At 37.1% G+C, this 22,142-nt stretch overlaps 1 protein-coding gene across 2 annotated transcripts in view; it reads right to left on the bottom strand.

The window, feature by feature from the left end:
• The window catches only part of PRIM2 (DNA primase subunit 2), a 309,771-nt gene that overhangs the window by 228,970 nt on the left and 58,659 nt on the right, over nucleotides 1–22,142 (bottom strand). For both annotated transcript variants that reach the window (XM_058306925.2, XM_071218530.1), the window contains exon 7: nucleotides 17,972–18,109. In XM_058306925.2, the coding sequence (XP_058162908.1) occupies nucleotides 17,972–18,109 (138 nt within the window). The remainder of the gene's footprint in view (nucleotides 1–17,971; nucleotides 18,110–22,142) is intronic.

Here is a 22,142-nt window from a genome sequence, read left to right as displayed (position 1 = left end):
TCAAAGATAGGCTGCAAATTTTTAACAAGTGAAAAAAGAAAAGTCCTGTATAATCTTATTTCAAATAACTTCTATACTCTTCGTTTAACTTTAAATTAGTCACAGGAAAAGTATATCTGGTCCCTCAGGAACCAGACTGTGAAACCAGGAGTGAGGAATTCTTAAAAGAACTGGGGTCAAGCTGCTGAAGTAGAGGCCCCATTGTGAGGCATTTCTTACCAAATGTCAGTTTCAAGGCCTCAGATGCCAAGGATAGCCTTAAAGTGAAAAACCAAGCACAGTTAAAGCAAATGGACTAATAGGAAAAAGAAGATAACCGACATTATTCCTTTAGAGGAAAAAAAACAACAACACTAAGGTAACCAGGAATAGAAGTTTTAATAATGTCCAGAGGATGACCTGGAACAGAATAGCCTGAACTGCTTATGAAGGACGAAACAGTTTTCTATTAACAAAGCTTCCAGTATAAGGGAAGGGTATATAATTTGTATTACAGCATTCAATATCCTCCTAAGTTTTAAAGAAAGTGTTCTCTAGCAAAACACAAAATAAACATTTAGCTATTTTTAATGAAGAATTATATATTTATACATAAGAGCAGGTAGACAAAGCTTATGCTTTAATGCTAAGCTACTTTAAAGAGCTACCTATTATTGCCTAATTGCATCTTCCCAGGAGTTCATCTTTCTTACCTTAGTATTATAGCAAATCGGTTGTCATACATGGAAAAAAAGTGAAAAAAATAAAATTGGAGAGTAATGTCAATAATGTGTGTGTGTGTTTCCACACTGAACCATGAATTCATGTTCTTTTTTTTTTTTTAAAGATTTATTTATTTAATTAATTCCCCCCCCTCCCCCGGTTGTCTGTTCTCTGTGTCTCTTTGCTGAGTCTTTTTTTTTTTTTTTTAGATTTTATTTTTATTTATTTAATTCCCCTCCCCTCCCCTGGTTGTCTGTTTTCTGTGTCTTTTTGCTGCGTCTTGTTTTCTTTTGTCCGCTTCTGTTGTCATCAGCGGCATGGGAAGTGTGGGCGGCGCCATTCCTTGGCAGGCTGCTCCCTCCTTCACGCTGGGCGGCTCTCCTTATGGGTGCACTCCTTGTGCGTGGGACTCCCCCACGCGGGGGACACCCCAGTGTGGCACGGCACTCCTTGCGCGCATTAGCACTGCGCATGGGCCAGCTCCACATGGGTCAAGGAGGCCCGGGGCTTGAACCGCGGACCTCCCATGTGGTAGACGGACGCCCTAACCACTGGGCCAAAGTCCGTTTCCCAATTCATGTTCTTAATACAATGAATTGGTGAGTGGACATAGCTCAAGTGGTTGAGCGCCTGCTACCCATGTACAAGGTCTCAGGTTCAATCCCTGGGACCTCCTAAAAAATATAAAACTGAACTTTCAATTTACTCCATACCCTTAATTTACTTTTTACAGTATTATGCAATTTTATTTGCAATGCCGAATCTTAATGACCACCTTAACTAAATTATATACTTTGCCATGCCAAAATTAAAATTGTTAAGAAATACTGGTTACTTTTCCCCCCAGGGAAGGTCTTATACAGATATTTCTTTCAAGAAATATTAAAAATGTTCTTATTCAGATACATTGACCATTAATATATAATTAATAGATTCCATTGTTATAAGTTATTAATATATAAGTATATATTGTACTACAATATGTTGTACAATATTAATTATTTCTTTACAGGTAAATTTAAGAAACAGTTGAAGAAAACTAGCAGGTGAATGTTCAGGCCAAAAACATTTTTCAAGCATCTCCTATATGCCAAATACTATACCAGAAGCACAAAGGACATAAAAACAATTATACATAGGTGTGGTGTGATATGGGACTGACACATAAATTATCTCAATAGAGAGTTCCAAAATAAAACACAGGATACAAAGCCCAACTGGAATTCTTTAAAACCACGCTGCACAATTTTTTCTTTACTTCTCACATTATTTTCATTAAGTTATATTAGCATAAGCTCTTCATTCTACTCATCTCAAAACTAAGTGCTATTTACTCATAAAGTCCTCCCCACTTTACCCTTCTATCTCTTCACACCTTGGCTTGCTTTATCACTAAGAGAAAGTAGAAAAGAAGATCAAGAAAAGGAGAAGAAACACACATAACAAAGAGCATGTTTTTCCAACTTTCCTTCTACCTTCCCCAGCCATACCTGGTCCCTTGAAACGTGAGCAAAATGCATCAAAGAAAATCCATTCCCAAGAGAGAACCTAAGAGAATGTGACTATCCTCACTTCTTCACCTCCCTTACTCCCAACCCGGCTCTGCTTCCTCCTCTGTATGGCTTTGATGGTTTTGTTTACATCAGTCTTAATAAGAGGTAAGCTTGTTCTCGCTCGTGCAGAAAACACTGTTCCAGATTCATTCTCCTGGGTTTTGTGTGCCCTCACGTAGTTTTTAAGGTTACTTTTTAAATGTCTAATGTATTTTATTGTGACAGACATTGTTTTGCCAACATTGCCTATTTCAGTGGCACTTCACAATCTAGTTTAAAAAGAAAAATAAAACATTTTAAATGGGCAGAAAAATAACTGTCTTGGTTTTAACTCTTAAATGGCTTAGCTTTTACCTGTCTGACAGATGTGTCCAACTTTCCTTTAAGCTCTTTGCTTTACTGTGCTCCAGGGGGAAGGAGCCTATTCTTGCTGCCGTCAGGTGTAGGGATTTTATTTTTTCATGTCTAGGCACAAGTTGTTCTTTGTAATCTACATTTTATGCAGGTTCCTGCTGGCCTGCTTTAGCATGGTGTAGAGCACATAAGGCAATGTTTGTGTGGGTGTGTTCTGTAAAACCTGTAAATATCACATGACCAATGAACATATTGTATAGAACTTTTTATTTTCATGTGGCGCTAACCACCATCATCATTCCTATGACAAATGTTTGTGCATGTTTCACGATCAGTCTGACCAACACTGTATAAGTCATTAACAGTCCTAACTGTGGTGTTCATCAATTAGAGCGAGTATTTTCTTTCGTGCAGTTCGGATGCTTTGGCCTAAAGTTACCATCACAAAATGAGATAGCTCATGACGCTAATGAATAAACATTAGCTTTCTTCATCCCCAGAAAAAAAAAAAAAGAAAGCAATCTATCTAGATCTAGTAATTTAGGTGATAAAGATATGGCCAATATGATAAACACCTACTAAAAACTGAAAGAAAGAAAAAAACGACTGATTAGTCCTTTACTATGGAGTCCCTGAAACACACAGGCTCATATGAATTCAACACTTTCTTGATTCTAGTTTCTCTAAATCCAGTTTCTCTCAAAAATAAATTCAAAGCTCTTTTTCCCTCAAAGCCCTCTCTTTTCTTCACAGTTTGTTAAGGATCACCAGCCCACTCATCTGAGCATAAAGGTAGGCCCCATTAATTCACCAGAAAAACCATCACCTCCAAATCCATTCATTACAGAATACAGTTCATGCCCACCAGATATACATGAAGAAAATCCTGTCAAGAGTAACAATTTTAACTATTGAAGCCAATTGGAATAGTTACAAATAGCATTTGTTCCCTTAAAGAAGAGGGTCAGGGGTGCTTGACTTTTCTAACATGAATATGAAAACTATGCAGCCATCTCTCCAGGATGGAGAAACAATTAAGGGGAAAAATGTATAGGATTAAAAAGACATACCACCACACTGTTGAGCTACTGCAGTAAAGTGATTAAACACCTATCTAGGTTGGGTGAGAAAAACTTCCCCTACTTGTTTAAGCCACTATTAAACTGTGGGTTTAAGATATTTTTCTAACTAGTAAAATCCCTAATTCCACCATCGCTTCTGGAGTAAGGTACTGATTTACACAATTAGTATTGCCAACATTGATCAAAAAGAAAAAGGAAGTGAAAACATATTTGTGTCTCTTCCCGCAAAAAAAAAAAAAAAAGACACCATTAAAGATAATGAGCAGAGAAACTGAATTCAAGTACAGTGGCCTAGAATTCTGGCTCAGTGACTTACTAGCTTCATGACTATGGGTAAATTACTTAACCTTTGAAAGTTTTAGTCTTCCTCATCAGAAAAAATCATACTAATAACAACTACCTTAAAACACTGCTGACAGGATTAAATCAGCAATATATATAACATATTTAATGTGCCTGGCATACAGTAAGTGCTTACTAAAAAATTAGAAACCTGCCTCCATCACCACCACCACCACCACCACTACCACCACTACCACCATCACCCAGCAGGCTGTTTCTTCAGTTAAAATCAGTAAAATTCAGAGGCTCTTCACCTAAGAAAAATGATTCAGAACTACATGAAGTTGGGGGAGGGGGGGGCGGGGAACAACTTCAAATTTATCTTCTCTTTCTCTCTCTCTCTTTCTGCATGTGTATGTGTGTTTGTGTGTGTGTATACACATATAGCCTTAGGAATAACTAACTGTACACAACTGACAAACATTCTGCTAAAGGATAAAATCCTTTTGCTAAAGGATAAATTTCCTAACCAAAATGTTATGAAATAAAAGGGAAAACATGTAAAACATTGGAGCTATCAAAAGAAGTAATTTCTGTGATAGTATATAGTTTTTTCAGTCACTAGAGATGATTGATTTCTTTCTTAATATTTTAAACAGAACTCAAAAGACGACCACTGTATTAGTTTGTTTTTTCCCTCAAGATATTGAATATTATTGTCTTCTTTCCATTATCTTAGACTTTTATATTCAATGTGATAACAAGATTTTTTTTAATGGGATGATTATAGAATTTAACATTCTAGTTATCCATCTTACTTGGTTTTCTTCTGTTTTCAAATTTATGAGGAAGTAATCTGTCTTCTATATCTTCTTCCAGGTTCAGTTTTCTACTTTCTAGATCATAACCAAATTCACACCTCAATTTAGTATGCTCACTGACATTGTCTGCTTGGCTGTTTTGCAACTCAACAAATATAATCTTGTACATGAACAAAATCATAGTGTCACAAAGGACAACCATAATTTTTTTGGAAACAAGCTTAAGTGATTACTTAAGTGATTACTACGATATTAAAATCTCAAGATTTTAAGATAAGCTTCTAAATAAAAATGTGCACATTGAAACACTAAAGCTATAAAAAAAAATTGACAATTTGGCAAAGCAAGTTTTTAATGCAAGCCTCCTATAAAGAATAAACCAATAAATAACATTTTGCTATTTAATTTTCAAAGTTCACTTTCCACATGAGACACAAGCCTAAGTGGTCAAGTAGAAAAAAGACTCAACCACAACCCAAAAACGTTCACATGGCCTATCTGGGCCCTACCTTCTCACTAGTCTCAGCCCACACCTTTCTTCCCAGTTCATGTATCTGAGGTACTGATTTACAAAAGGATAGGAGTATGATAGCAATCATATGACACAGTCATTATATCTTTAGATAGTAACATTTAAAAATATCTAGTGACACTTCAATCCCTCTTCAAATATATTTTTAAAAATAACTCAACACTTTCATAATAACTGACCCTAGTGATTAAATTTTGAATTTATTGAAATATTTTTTTAAGTCTCATTTTAAAGTTTCCTCTTTATAAAACCTTAGTTGACCAAGCACTGGGCTGACAAATTTCACTGGGGTTTTGAAGAAGAAATTTAAATTACATTACACCACCATTAAAATACCTGAGTTGCAAGCATGAAACAATTAAGATATGATAAGTCTTAAATAAGTAATGTAAATTATAATTTTTAAAACAACCAACAGGACTAAAGAATAGGCTTTTGTTATCAATGTGCACTCAATGATGTTATGAATACTTCAGTACTTGAGATTCAGTGAACCACAAAAAATTAAGGTTATATGCTTAAGTTCACAGAGTAAACAATTAGAAATAACCTTATTGCTATTATTGTTCAAACAATTTTTCTCATTTCTGGATTCTGCAGCATTTGCAAGTTTTGCCAGATACCCTATTAGTTGGTTATATACTTGTTCTGTTTCCTGTTTGTCACTTTTCTGGTAGACAACACCAGACAATTTTTCCCCCAAAACCAAAGTATAATATTTTTCCCACTAACTGTATAACAGGGAAGTCACTGTCAGCCCACTTCTTAGGCAAACCCAAACTGTATGTATATGTACAAAGAAAAAAATTCCCATAAAAATACCAGTTTCCTGTGCAATAAGAATTAACTAAGCTCTTTTCAAAATGTCAGAGGTTCAAGTCAAAAATTTAACCGACGCTAAACAAACCGCAACCATACACAGCCCCAATTCTACTCCTCAGTATATGATACTCTTTTTTTTTTTCTGCCCCAACACAGTTGAGAGGCTGTGATACACTCCCATGAGTATTAGATTTGTAAATGTGGGTGGGAAGGAGGAGATCCTTAAGGTTTGAATAGGGGACACGCAGAGTTGGAAAGGTTCCTCAAATAATTCTGTCACCTCCCATTCCATTCACCCACCACCACATTTTTGAGTGAATGCCCTGCAGTGGGCTTTACTATCATGACTTACTTATTTTCCTATTACAAAAGGTTATTCCTAAACCCTCAGGAAAAAAAAAAAAAGGCAGTAAACCAGCAGCAATCACATACAACAGGATTAGAAGATGTCCTAGCTGTAGTTCTGGGAAACTGAAATAGAGCAGACAAGCCAGAAAAAGAAGACACCAGCTTCCCCCAGAGTTTTAGATATTTTTAAGGTTCTCCCACTCAATACCTTGTTATAAAATATATTCTAAAAGTATAAAATTATAAGAAAAAAGGATTTTATACAAAGAGTCTCATATAAAACATTTACTTCTACTTTTAGTGCCTCTTTAAAAAAATGTAAGGGACACCAAACCTGTGCATTTAATTGTTCTCAATACTATCATGCTTCGATTCTTTGTAGTATAAACTAATATTGGACAGTTTTCATTTTTTGTTCTCATTTTTGTTTTGGACTTATACATTACTGTCCTAGAACACTGCAGATAACATTTTCTGTATCACTCCAATTCAGTATATATGCTGCCTAGTGGAGTTCACAAAATTCTGTCACTTGGATAAAAACATAAAATCTTAACAAGCCTTATTTCTAGACACAAGATTCGCAATACATGTCAATTAGAAGATGGATTCTGCACTTCCTGACAAGTTCCTCAAATATACATGTGTAATTAAACAGACAAGAAGTGACATTTAAAGGTACAGAATTAGAAAACTGGTCTATGGACAGTACGCACCTACCTGAATTGAGCAGGCAGGATGATAAATGTCAAAGCTCGTTATCAGTCAAGAGTATGGTAAGGAAGGACCTTAAAAACCAAGATGAGAAGCAGTGGTCCTATTTCTCACCCCTCCACACCCCACCCCACCCCCAAAAAAAGACAAGGTTAAAGGACTGCTGACATCTAAGAAAGAGCTCTACAAAATCCTGCTCGGAGCAGACATCTTCTTTAAAGCCCTGTCCATGATCCCTAGATTAAGTACATCCCTCTCTTTCTGCACTGCCTCTGTGGCTGGTACACACTTGTCTTCTTACTGACCACATGGTATAATGACCCGTTATAGCTCCCCACATTGTTGTCTACTCTAGAACATTCTGAGCACCCTAAATGCAAGAACTGTAGCTCAGGCATACCTGGGTCTCCGGTGTCTGTGTCTGGCATAGAGTGGATATTCAAGAAAAGTTACTGAACTTAAAATAAGAACTTAAAATAAGAATCTTTTTCTAAACATCATACAACTATGACAAAAATAAGTGGACAGTCAGTTATAAAGAAAGCCAAACTGATTATGTCCAAACACTTCTTTCTAATACTTATTCTTTCGCTGACACATAATTATTAGTGTTATACATGAAAGAACAGATATAGGTAGTTTAATAAAATGTGACCAATACTATTTCAATAAAATAAAGTTACTTTAAGAAATACAGTACTTGACTGGTTTAAATCCCTGTGTTCTCTTTCTCTGTGTGTGTGTGTATATGTATGTGAGTGTGTGTGTCGATTACTCTCTGTGATGAATCAGAAAACTTTAAGAAAACTGAAATTCAAAGACATACATAATCATTATTTTTCAATGTCCAGTCACTGTTAAAAATTAGACTCTCAACACTTAATCAATTCTGTAACATTTTTCATATTCCTAGCTCTCCCTGTGCAAAATTTTTAAATTAGAAAACTAACAGGTGATGCATCTTTCATTGTAGTAACTGAATAAATTTTTGTTCTAAGAAAGTAGAACTGTCAAAGAATCGAATTTACAAGTACCCAAAAAAAAAAGATTTTGTTATTCAGTTGTTTCCTAGCAACTAGAATCTACTGATATTTTCTCATCACAAGTAGGTAATAGGGATAAAATTTGTGTTTCTGAGCAATGAAAACAATGCAGCTCAGTGAAAAAAAAAACTATAAATACTGTGTAAAATTACTAAGTATTCAATCTAGGTTGAGGTTTTAAAATTGGTAATTATAATTCTTAAATATGACAAATGATCAGGGAAACAGGGAATCTTCCCTGTGACTGAGGGGGAAAAAAATAACAAAAGTCACCACAAAAGTAGTAACCTAAGGATTATTCTGGAGATTTCAACCATGAAGAATGAAGGTGCTATTCTCAGAGTAGCTGGAATTTAAACTTGGTTTATACTGCATCATAAGTATAAAACTCTCACCTTACATACTCTAGAGAAAACCTGTCAAGAGTAACAATTTTAACTACAGTAGACAACTGCCATGGTTTTTCAGAATATTCTAAGGTCATAAACATTTGCAATTGAGATTGCAGAAGTATTCTGCATGCACAGCACTTCACACATATTATCAGGTTATTTTCCTCTTTCCTTTCATAAACAGTACACTGAAGAGGAACCCCATTAAATTTTAGTTTTCTCAACAAATCTGGAGAATACAAACATGCAGCTCTCACAAGGTAATCAGATCCTGAGTACCTACTCTTCACAAGGCACTGTGCTAGGTGTCAGAGATAATTAAGTTGAACACAGCACTACCCCTACTCAGGGGAAACATCAATGGGAACACCTGCTTGAGGGTGGCTCAGAGAACCAGTCGAGAGCTGGCAGTGCTTGACTGGGTCTTGAGGGAGGCAACAAACTATAGCAAAAGGACCCTGATCTCAGGGTATTAAGAAACCTGAGATCTAGGCCCATGTCCTTCACCATTTAGCTGCAGGAGTTCTGGCAAGCCACTCAAACCTTTCTGGGGCTAACTTTCATGGATAAAATAAGCCTGATCGGTAAGTTTTACTGAGAGCCTCTTATGAAAGAATGCATTGTGCTAAGCACTGTGATACATAATTGGACAAGCAAGCACATTCACTGGTATCTGTAAACCTAGAGTTTACATCCTAGTTGCCAAGACAGAGGGCATGTACCACACAAATGATTACCACACAACTCTGAAATTCTCTCCTGCTCTAAAAATTCTCTATATGCTACTAGCATTTGCTGACAACTAGAGAACAAAGTAAAGCTTGAAATGAGTGAATGATTAAAATTCTGGCCATCAAATTCACAGGTTATCAGAAGAAAAGTGAGGAGAAAGAATAGGGAGTTATTGCTTAATAGGTACAGTTTCTGTTTGGGATGACAGAATAATTCTGGTAATGCATGGTGGTGATGAACAATACTGTGAATGTAATTAATTTCCACAGTCACAAAATTCAGAACTATACTGGGCACTGTTGAGAGCAACAAAAAAGAAAAGTGAAGGCATCTTAGAGTATTATTCCACACATGAACTAATCCCTTCAAATGAAACACCTAAAATATGTTGTACCAGTTTGGCATTTTTGATGAATTCCAAAAAGAAATATTGGATTATGTTTGTAAATTGGTCTTTTTCTCTGGGCATAGTAGAGCATATTGGATTCAGTGGTTTTACTTTTACTTGATTAAGTAATGATTAAGGCTTTGATTGGGCCATGTCAGTAGGACACTGAGTCCCTGCCCCTTGGTGGACCGGGACTCACAGAGAAACTGCACCACAGAGAAGGAGGTTGGGGTTTTGAGCTGGACCCCGGGAAATAAGCCACACAGAGGAGCTTGGTCATGAGGAAAGAGAGAAGGCCCCAGGAAGAGAGACGAGCCATTTACCTGATAGACTGCAGCTGCAGAGACCAAAGAATGAGCAGCTGAGCCCAGAAAGAAGCCCGGGGAAGAGAGGAAACCAGGAAGCCTGAACCCAGGCAGACAGGCAGCCGTCTTGCTCCAACACATGACAAGAGACTGGTGAGGGAAGTAACTTACGCTTTATGACCTGTTAACTGTAAGCTTCTAAGCCAAATAGATACCCTTTATAAAAGCTAACAGATTTTTAGTATTTTGCATCAGCAGCCCTTTGGCTGACTAACACATATGTATAGTACTTTGAAATTTTCTAATCCTTTCATGTACATTATTAATGATTTTTTCAATGAAGAGAACTTGTTTTATCAAAAACCTAGAGTATTTCACTAATCAAATAACTTTATGCAATCCTATTCTGTAAATGGTGTCAATAGCTATTTTTTCTAAAATGAAATACATATGGAGGAAGATGCTAAGACTTACCAGCAATGACATGTTAGTTTGTGGTATCTAACTCATTGCACCCTCCTGATCCCCATCTTCAGCCTCGTATTCCATTTGGTGTTTTGTCCTCATCTCTTTTATTCTCAGCGCCTTAGAAAGTATATCCACTAACATGGCTTCAAATTTCACAACCAAGTAGGTAACTCCCAAATTTATGACAGAATCCCTAAGCACTCTTCTGAGTTCCAATGCTAATTTACCAAAATGTCCTGTTACTCCTCTAAACTCTACATGCCCAATATCAAAATCATTTTTCTTTCCCAAATAGCTCTCACATCCTTATTTCCTAAAATAAAATCTCCAGTGGTAACAACAGCAACAACATTCTGTTTGAGTAACAACAGTGATATTCAAGAGGAATGTATGTAAAATAACCTAAAGACAGAGAAAGAAATTAAAATTTTAATTGATATTTTTCTCATCCTTTTTAAAGTTTCCATTTTATAACGTGTACATATGTACATGGGGGGGGGGAGGGACTTAATATTTTAACCACAGAAGCACAATCAAAAAAGTTTTGAAACCACTAACATACTGACTAAAATCCAAACTCATTAGCTTGGTGATACCCACAGCTCCAATTGATCTTCCACTATTCTTCACAGACATTAATTCCAACTAATTATACCACTAACCATTCCCCAAACAAAGTCCATACTTGTCCAACTCCTAATCATTTACTGCTGCTACTGCTCCCTACAAGCTATCCCTCTCCTATAGTTAAATCATTTAAAAACCAATATCAACTCCATCTTTTCTTGAAATTCACGATCAGGCAATAGGGCTCATGGGAAGCTCCCCTCTTTGTACCCAGTCATTAAGCCCTTTATGTACATCTTCACTCCACCGACTAGTCTAGAGATTTCTTGAGAGCCAAGGTCCTGTCTTATAAACTTTCTGTTTCCTATATCCCCTAGGCATCATGCAGTAAACCTGACATGTGTAAAAGAAATGTTTGTTGAAAAGATAATAAATTGTAAAGTGGACCTTATAAAGGGCTTAACAAAGCAGTATCTCACAAAAAGAGCAAAGATCAAACTCAGCTTAGCTTCCTCAGTCAACAAACGTGTCAAAGTAGAAAGAGCATTTGTTTTGTTTTTAACAAAATGAATTCCTTCTTTCTTAGTTCCATGGCTTTCAACTGCTTATATTTTGTTTCCTACAGATTCATTCCATAGGAGAACAAATGGGCTGGTGTCTGAATGTAATGATAGAGGGAGAAGTGTGATACCCAGAATAAGTTGCTATTATTTTGCTTATCTGTTCATTGACAGATTAGCTATAGTACGACTGGTTCATAGCAAGCCACTTTAATATAACATTAAATAATCCGAAATCAATATCAGAAAAGACATATTAATCAATACAAAACTCAAGGAATCAAGTAGACACAAAGAAGACAAAACAAATTCTTATAAGATTCCAAAGTAACCATTCAAGAAAATTAATTATATTTAACTACAGCTTAAGGAACAAAACTGATCACTATTTTTAAAAAGAGGATAAAATACATAGGAGAATTCTAAGCTCTTTAGAAATGAAAATTATTTGATCAAGTGCCTACAAAGCATATTTTCCCAAAGCAAACACTTGGTGGGCCACAGATTCAAGTAGTATTCGAAGAAAAATGTGAAAAAGGATTCCTTTCAAAAAAGAAAGAAAACCCTTTCTTTTCTCTGTAACTCCAAGATACAGCAGCTTACCTGCCTATTAATCATTTCCTTAGAAACTTCTTAAAATGTATAAATATATTTTCTCAAAGTCGTAAAAGTTTTACCAGAATCCTCTGATGAGTTACAGAAATAGAAATGAAATGAGTCACACTATGTAAGAAAAATAAGACAGAATTTGCTTTAAAGAAATAAAACTACATTCACCTCATCTTTAAAAACAAAGTATGTTCCACTGCTTAAAGACATAGAGGTGTGTGAAAACCCAAGCTCAGTTGTGGGCCCACCTCTTTTCTCTACTGACATAGCTGTACAATCTCATTTAGTCTTATGATTTCACACTCCCCTCCCCATAAATCAACACTCCTAAATTCAACTTCTTACTCACCATCTCCATTTGGGTGACAAATAAGCACCTCCCTCTTACCATGGCCAAAATAGAACTCCTGATTTTATTTTAGGCACTTTTCTCACAGTCTTCCACATCTTGGTAAAATGGCATCACCCTTTAACCAGTTATTGAGGCCAAAAGGCTAGGTAGTGTAAAAACAGAGGTTAGAAGGACAGACTCTTAAAGTCAAACTGCTTGGATTCAGATTCTCCCTCTGCTCCTTATTATCTGTACAAAGACACAAACCTTTCAATATCTTACCAGAGTTTGAAGACATAAACTCCCCAGATTACACAATGTCTTCAAAACCACAGTTCATCAAAAGATCCTAAGAATCACAGTCAGGAAACTTGAGATACAGTTATGGCTCCATCAATTTCTAGCCAACATAAGCTTAGGCTAATTACTTAGCCTCTCTGAGCAGAATTTTCCTCATCTGCACAATGCAGATTACAATCCCTGTCTATCTCACTCACTCTGGTTTGTGATGAGGATCAAATGACTAATGCACAAACAGTAAACCAAGGGCAAATGGAAGCTCTTCTTATTATGCAATATCGATCAATTCAACAAGATTTTACTGAGCACTGAACCTATGTCCCAGATGCTACACTAGATGCTAAACAACAGAAAAATTCAATTAAGACAGAGCCCTTAGTCTCAAAGAGCTTACATTTTCATTGGGGAGAAAAACGTATAATCAGAATAATTACATCATAGTTTGATAGTGCTATGGGAGCAAAAAGAAGGATACTTAGTATACTCTAGGGGAGGGATTCTTTTTTGTTCCACAGACCCCTTACTAAGTTCACACTATACCATGTATTATTTAATAAATATATCACACTTCCACCAGCACATCCCCACAAGAATAATGTTTTTTTCAATTTCAATTATTCAAGCTCACTGTCTAGCAGCTTAGGGGAGCTTCCTGGAAGAAATGGGAAACAGCTGAATCTCAAAGGATGAAGAGGATGAGAAAAGAGTTATTAGCAAAGAATAAGATAATATTCAACTTTAACACTCCTAAAAGATATTTAAAAGCCAGATTAGATATATTATCATAGCAATCACATGATCACAGGTTAAGAACAAGTTTTCAGTTATCACCTGAGGTAAAACTTTTTATCAGCTTAGATTCCCCCCTGCACGATTTATTTCATCCTCTACCACTAATTAAACTGCCTTTTTATCTACTTTAGGACAATTTTTCTCATCTTACAAGATTATTTCCATTAACAAGCCTGAAAATTTCCAACTAGAACTCCAAGGTAAAACCCGTGTCACTGGAAACTAAAGTAATAAAAAGACCATAGCAATAGGTTTAGATTTCTATTTCACCACAGCCCTAAAAGAAGCCCCTTCTCCTCCATCCCACCACCCCTCCACAGTTCTCAGAACAGGTTCCCAGCCACTATACCCATCCACTCTCCTGTGTGATAGCACAAAGGACTCTCTGAACCTCCTTTCAAGCAAAGTTGGTCCTGACTCACACAGGAAAAACCAAACACTGCCTGAGGCAGCAAGTCACTGCCTCTACTCTGTCTCTACACTGCCTCTACTCTACAATGTCTAAGGACATTGAGGTTAGAACTCCCTACAACCCACGGCAATCTGAACAAATTTATTACAAGTAAATATGAATCCCATGAGGTTTAAGTTGCACTTTACACTATTCTCTCACAACTGTAGAGTGAGTTTTCTAGAAGGTAAATAATGTGTAGTGACATCACTGATGGTTTATGGAACAGATACTTTCATATCCATATATATATATTTAGAATTTTTTAAAGTAACATATCAAGGGAATTAATATATGTATTTTAAGAGATAACTCAGTTTGTTCTCTGTACTTCTATAGTGCCCTTACTAGCTTTCTTGGTTACCTGTTATAATCTCCATATCAACATGAGACCATACTTGCTTCATATACTTCAACCAAAATGATATATTGTAATAGATTGAACACAGAAGCAGATACAAATCCAGCTGTCTTCTACCTAGTCAAATATTCAAGAGATTTACAAAAATGCAAAACATCGCACTTCTTACAGTATTTTGTTGTGGAAAATATAATTATTTTTCATAAAAATGTGCTATTTATGTTAATATGTAATCGTTTATTACAGCTATCTTTAACTGTATCAATAAATATTTTTAAATGTCAAAAAAATGTGAATCCATTGAAGATGAACAGAGACCACACCCTGTACTGTCATTCCATTCATAGTCAAAAGAAATGTGTCTGCCAAAGATGTACTAGAATGCTCACAGCACCAGTATTAACAACAACAGCAAAAAAGCCAAAAAGAAAATTTCTATGAACTACCAATACTATTGTTGGATATATAACTTGTGATAAAGTCAATCACAATTGGGACAAATTACAATCACTTGCCACCTAATACCATGCAATGAAAACACCACAGCATCACTTCTATGATATTCCTGCTCAAGATGTGTAATGTGTAACCTGAATCTAAACATGCAGAAACATCAAACAAATCCAAATTCAGAAATAGTCTACATAATAGCTGGCCATAATATCCAAAAGTAACAAAGCCATCACAGTCAGAGGAGAGACAAAGAACCTGTTCCAGATAGAAGGAGACTAAAGAGACTGACAACCAAAAACCACATGTGATTTCAGTAAAACCCAAATGGTCTAAGGATTAGATGGTGGTAATATATCATGTTAATTCCTTATTTTGACAGCTGAATTTTAATTATGTGAGAAAATGTCCTTGTTCATAAGAATTAACATGTTAAAGTATTTGGGAGTGACAAGACATCAAGTTGGCAACATTCTCAAATGGTTTAGAGAATTGGTTTTTTTTTACTTGCAATTTGTCTATAAGATTGTTGGTTGCTTCAAAATTTAAAATTTCATATTAAAATTTTTTAAATGTATGTTGGAAGGGGGAAAGAATGAGTAGGAGGGAGGAAAAGAAAAAGGGAATCAAAGTCCATATGCTAAATTTCTTGGGCTAAGCAACTCCTTCAGCCACAATAATTAGTTTAGTGATAGGCCTGTGGCCTAAGCCATTACAAGCACAGTGAATATTAAGACTAGGAAAAGAAATGCTGGAACAAAGAAACTCCCTTTTTCTAGGTGGTATGGTATATGGATATATAGCTTGACCTAATGACAGCCATTTTTGCTACCATGAGAGAAGCCAGACTGATGAAACAGCATAATGTAAAGTCAACTGTAGAGAAACAGCTGGAACCTTGATTAAGCTATATCTAAAGCTCACTTTACATCTGGACATCTCACTTTCTTGAGCTAATAGATTTCATTTATTGGTTTAAGTTAAGAGGTGTTGGTTTAAATATTGAAACTTTATTATCCCATGTAATAAGAAGTTTCAGTGCTTCCAGAGTTTGTTAATTCAGCAACTCAACTGTATCAACAATGACTCAGGGAAGAGAATATTGCTCAAGTGATTGAGCTCCCACCTACCACATGTGAGGTCCCAGGTTTGGTTCCAGGTGCCTCCTGGATAAGACAAGCAAGACAGCAAGCTAGCACAACGAGCTGGCACAGTGAGCTGACACAACAAGATGACGCAACAAGGAGATACAAAGAGGAAACACAATGAGAAAGACAACAAAGCAGGGAGCGGAGGTGGCTCAAGCGACTGAGTGCCATTCTCCCATATGGGAGGTCCCAGGTTCAGTTTCCAGTGCCTCCTAAAGAGAAGACTAGTAGACACAGAGAGCATACAGCAAATGGGCACAGAAAGTAGGCAGCAAGTACAAACAATGGTGGGGTGGGGAAAGGTAATAAATATATAAATCTTGGGAAAAAAAAATGACTCAGATTTTTTCCATCTTCCACAAATTGGACAGTCCTCAAGTTACATTTTTATGTTCCCAGGAGGCTGCAGCAGTTCCAGGCATCACATTCAGTTATGACAACATCCAGAAGGGGAAAAAAGAACTATTTTTTCCCATGTTCCCATTTTCATTAGCAAGTAAAACTTTAAGATGTGCCCCCCCCAGAAATTTCTCCCTCTTTTTCAGCCACAACTCTACTTGTTACATGCCTAAACCAACAACTTGGAAAGTAAAAGGAGACAAACATGATCAGCCCAGAAATGGAACCAATACCCCAGAACCTTTCTGAAATGTATGCTGAAATATTCAGATGTCATGGGTACTGGGAATCACTGACATTTAGTGGATGAGAGCTATGGATGTCCAATTTCCTGAAAAGTGTATGGCTGCTTCACACAGGAAAAAGTGCTGTCCAAAATGTCAACAGAGAAAATGGCTGAACAAAACCAAGAATAATAAAAGAAGGGGGATAGCTGACCAGTAGACAAATATCAGTGTCTGCCATATAGGTTCACAATGATGAGAGATACTATCCTTATTAGTAACTAGTTTATAGTCCAGGTTACCACACAGATAGGTAAACCATCAACATCAATAAGAATAAAGAAATGAAATGGGATTGGGGAGGGAGAAAGAACACTGACAGCTGTTAAACACATTATGCTAATTCTTCTCTTAAATCACTTCATTTAATAAAACCAGACTTTAGTATTTTAGTCTTCCCAAATACTCACACAGCTGAATTATACATGTTTAGGTAACTTTAGAGAGTCAATAATACAAATTATTTATATCAGAAACACAATTTTTAACTCAACAAGAAACACTTGACATAGGCTTATACTTTAATAGTATAGCTTAGAAAGAGCAATATCAGATAACTTTGATGGCCCCTTCTGCCACCAAATCTCAATCCAGATTAAAAGACAACAGTGTAAAACGTGTATATTTTTACAATGTCACTCTTGAAGTGTCATGCTTTTAACGTTATCACCTAAAATGCACTGATAGGCCATTTGTTGAATACATAACTCCAATTTCACTCAGCACTGGGCTGTATACTGTAGCACTAGCATATGACTGTTTCTACTACTTAAGTATAAAGAGTTTCTTCTACACTAACCTCTGCCAACACAATATACCAATTTAGAACAGAAATGTGGAATTATCCACCACAGGCTACACTAATTGTTAAAGGCCCTATATGAAGTCCATCTCCAAGGGAAAAAAAAAAAACCAGACTTTAAAGAAACCCAGAGACTACTCACAAAATTAATCAGTTCACTATTAGTATTACTAGGAAGAAGAAAATCTAAGAAAATCAACTATGTGCAGTAATACATAAAAACCTACAGGTTCAATAATTACCAGTGTAGCATCATATTTGAATATTATTTTGAAAGTTAAATCAACTTATTCCCTAAAGAAGCACAGAACAAAACTACCAAGGCTATATAATTTAAAATGTAAACAAGTCAAATGTGGAAATAAAGTGAAATACTTACCGCCAAAGCCTTGGACAGTCTGGCTCTAAATTCATTCTGTATGATTGCCACAATGTCCTTAAGTGGTACATAAGCAAAGCCATCTTCCAAATAGACTTTCCTTCCTCGAAACAAATCCAGAGCATCAGCAAAAGGAATCTGAATTCAGAGTGAAATGGGGAAAATAAAGTCAGCACCTGTCATGACAAAATCCTCCTAACTCTTCGTGAGTATGAGGTCTAAACAAAATCCTTTCTGTGAGAAATACATTAGTCACAGCAGATCTAAAAGAAAAACAGAAAGATCAGTTTATACTCCTTAAAACTAAACACTTAGCACTACAAAGAAGTGTGTCTATTTCAGAGTAGATGTTTTGAGAGAAAAAAATAAAGATAAAAGTAACAACAATTATAATAATATGCCAAGTTAGACTGCTTTATATTTATTCTTAACCCATGAATTTACAAACTGTAATTTCCAGGATTTCAAACTCCAAACTCGAGACCTCTAAGCATATTACCTTCAACTCAGATAACAAATTCCACATTTTATTCCACATGGAATAGAATTCTAACATGTATACAACATGTTTGGTGCTGAAAATTACTAGTAAGTAAAGTAATTCAAATTACTCCCTTTATTCTCATGTTTTTCTACATAAATATATTGGAAAAGCTAATCAAACACTAGGAAATGGAAATAATAAGTGTTCAGTTTTGCTATATAAGTATTTTCTACTAGGTTTAAAAAATAATAATATTCTACTTATCTTATTAAAAGTCCTATTAAGGATACTAAAATTCTAAGAGATGAGTGGAATACAGTAGTAAGTGAGAAAACCATCCCCACTCTCTAATATATAAGGAAGTTTTCTCCTTAAAAAACCAGGTGGAATTCTGGGTATCCAATGACACCTCACACTTTTTTTTTTTTTAAAGATTTGTTTTTATTTATTTAATTCCCCTCCCCTCCCCCGGCTGTCTGTTTTCTGTGCCTTCTTGCTGCGTCTTGTTTCTTTGTCCGCTTCTGTTGTCCTGAGCCTCACGGGAAGTGTGGGCGGCACCATTCCTGGGCAGGCTGCACTTTCTTTAGTGCTGGGCGGCTCTCCTTACGGGCGCACTCCTTGCGCGTGGGGCTCCCCTACGCGGGGGACACCTCTGTGTGGCACGGTACTCCTTGCGCGCATCAGCACTGCACATGGGCCAGCTCCACACGAGTCAAGGAGGCCCGGGGTTTGAACCGCGGACCTCCCATGTGGTAAACGGATGCCCTAACCACTGGGCCAAAGTCTGTTTCCCGACACCTCACACTTTAAACAATATTGTTTCTTAACAGATGGCTTTTGATTAATTTACTGATTTTTACAGCTACAATACAGTCCCTGCCCTAAAGAACTTATCATTCATTTGAGAAAACTATACAGACACACATGGAAAGTAAATGGCTTTACAGTGTTGGGTGTACTACTGTACCAAGCAGGTAGTTCACACTGCACATACTGGAGAAGCAGGTGAGAGGGTTTACTCAAATAATTTAGGCAAGGAGAAGGAATAAAAGACATCTGCAAACATGCGTTCTAGACTATTATTGACTAGACTTGTGGTTTTGGTAAATTCAATGAATTCTTCTATGCCTCAACAGCCAGATCCGTAAATTGGAGGAGGTAGGAAGGGATGAAGTAAATTACCCTTAGGGATTCTTTGGCTCTAACATTTCATGATTCTAGCTTTTTAGGGTGGTCACAGTAGAAATAAAAATGCCCAGCCAGAAGTAAATGATGCTATGCAGAATAACAGGAAATGTGTGACATGGGAGGGATAAATATTGATTCCCACACTGTAAGCTTGGACAGCTGACTGAATGATGGCCCAATTGGTAGAAATACCAGAATGGGAAGCTAATGTGGACGCAGGATTTACTGGCACTCACCAGTAATAATCAATGAATTCTTTTCAAAAGAAAATTGTGGGGACTTCCAGGAAGATGGAGGATTATAGGGACACAGGACTCACTTCTCTCCCAGAAAAATAGCTAGAGAACAGGCAGAAATGTCCTGAAAAAAAGTAATGTTTTGGGCGTTAGAGAACCAGGGGAAGACTGGACACTACCCGGAAGAGCAAGGGGCAAAGGAAAAGAAACTCGATGGGAAAACTGTGAGTAAAAGCTGCAGTTGTAGCTGCTGGCACCCATACACCCACCCTCAGAGCAGATTCCTCTAGCTTCTGGCTAGCAGCTATGGGCAGAGGGGGCCATATGGGCCCACCTCCCCAGGAAGGGGAGACAGAGAGACACAGAATATGGCTGATTCAACTTTAGCCAACAAATTTGGTCTGCTGTGTCCCACAAGCCCTTCCAGCCTGGGTGGTGGTGATGTGCCACTGTTTGCACTGGGAACCAGCAGGGGATGAAAGAGACCAACTCTCACCAACACCCTCCCTGCTGACAGGGACTGGTTGTGAAGGATCCAGAGGGGAGTGGAATTATTTCCTACCCAGGAAAAGGGAGGGGACTGCCTGCAAAGTTTGGAGAACAGCTTCTGAGAAAGTTTTATTTGCCAGGCTCTGTATAGCCTTGAGGCAGGATTCTCAGTCACTGTTGTGGCTGGTATTGCAAAAAACACATTCTTACCAGGGTTTGAACTGAGAGGTCTGCCTGAAGAGCACCATCTGCTAGTGGACCAAGGAAGTGCATGCGAGGAAATTAAAAGTAAAAAAAGAGAGGCTTTTCCAGGATTTTACTGCCTCCTCCCCTAGACCCTTGGAAGTAGGTATGCAACCCATTACTGGGTGCACGGCCTGGATTTGAGCAATTATACAGGGATGATCCTAAAGAGATAGGACAGGTTGAACCAAAAATCAAAGAATGGCAGTAACACAGCCTCCAGCCACTAAATCCTTCTGCAAGAGAGAGAAATTGAGCATCAGAGTAAACTCACCTTCATAATCAGATGCCTACACATCAGTAAAAATTTATAAGCCATGCGGAAAAAAATGGAAGATATGGCCCAAGAAAAGGAATATATCAAAGCCCAAGATCAGACAGGGATTTGACACAACTAATTAACAAGGTCCATACAAATCTCCTATATCAAATCAATGGGTTGAAAGACAATACGGTTATAGAGATAAAGGACATTAAGAGGTCACTGGACCAGCACAGAGAAGAATCTGAAAACCTGAGGAGAAAAATAAGAGAATTTATGGGAAAGAAAGACACAATAGGTGAGGTCAAAAACATACTAAAGGCATACAAGAGCAGTCTCTAAATCATAGAAGACAGATCAGCTGAAATGGAAGAGAGAGAAAAACAGAGAACGAAATGAATGGAAAAAATTGAGCAGGGGCTCAGGGAGCTGAATGATAACACAAAACAAAAAATATATATGTCATGGGAGTTCGAGGAGAAGAGAAGGGAAAAGGGGCAGAAAGAATATTTGAGGAAATAAGGGCTGAAAATTTCCCAACTCTCACAAAAGAAATGAATTTACATGCCCAAGAAGCAAAGCCTACCCCAATCAGAATAAATCCAAATAGACCTGGTAATTTGACACACACTATTCAATTTACATGTCCAAGAAGCAAAGCCTACCCCAATCAGAATAAATCCAAATAGACCTAGTAGTTTGACACACACTATTCAAAGTGTCAAACGTCAAAGATAAAGAGAAATTTCTGAAAGAAGCAAGGGAGACATAAGCCATCACATACAAGGGAGCCCAGTAAGACTTAGCGCGCATTTTTCATCAGAAACCATAAAGGTGAGACGACAGCAGTATGATGTAATTAGGATACTGAAAGAGAAATAATGCCAGCTAAGAATTCTTTATCTGTCAAAAGTATCCTTCAAATATAAAGGAGAGCTTAAAATATTCACAAGTAGACAAACTAGAGAATTCATAACAAAGGATCCGGCTTTGCGGAAGCATTTAAAGGGAGTCTTATAGTCCAAAAGAAAAAGACAGGAAAGAAAGGCTTAGAAAAGAGTATAGAAGGGAAGACTATCAGAAAGGGTAACCAAAAGAGTAAAAAGATGAAAATAAGATATGATAGGGAAACGGACTTTGGCCCAGTGGTTAGGGCGTCCGTCTACCATATGGGAGGTCCGCGGTTCAAACCCCAGGCCTCCTTAACCCGTGTGGAGCTGGCCATGCGCAGCGCTGATGCGCGCAAGGAGTGCCATGCCACGCAAGGGT

This window comes from Dasypus novemcinctus, chromosome 11 (genome assembly GCF_030445035.2).
Source record: "Dasypus novemcinctus isolate mDasNov1 chromosome 11, mDasNov1.1.hap2, whole genome shotgun sequence".
NCBI lineage: Eukaryota > Metazoa > Chordata > Mammalia > Cingulata > Dasypodidae > Dasypus > Dasypus novemcinctus.
Note: the sequence above shows the minus strand (reverse complement) of the source record. Positions and strands in the feature narration are given on the sequence as shown.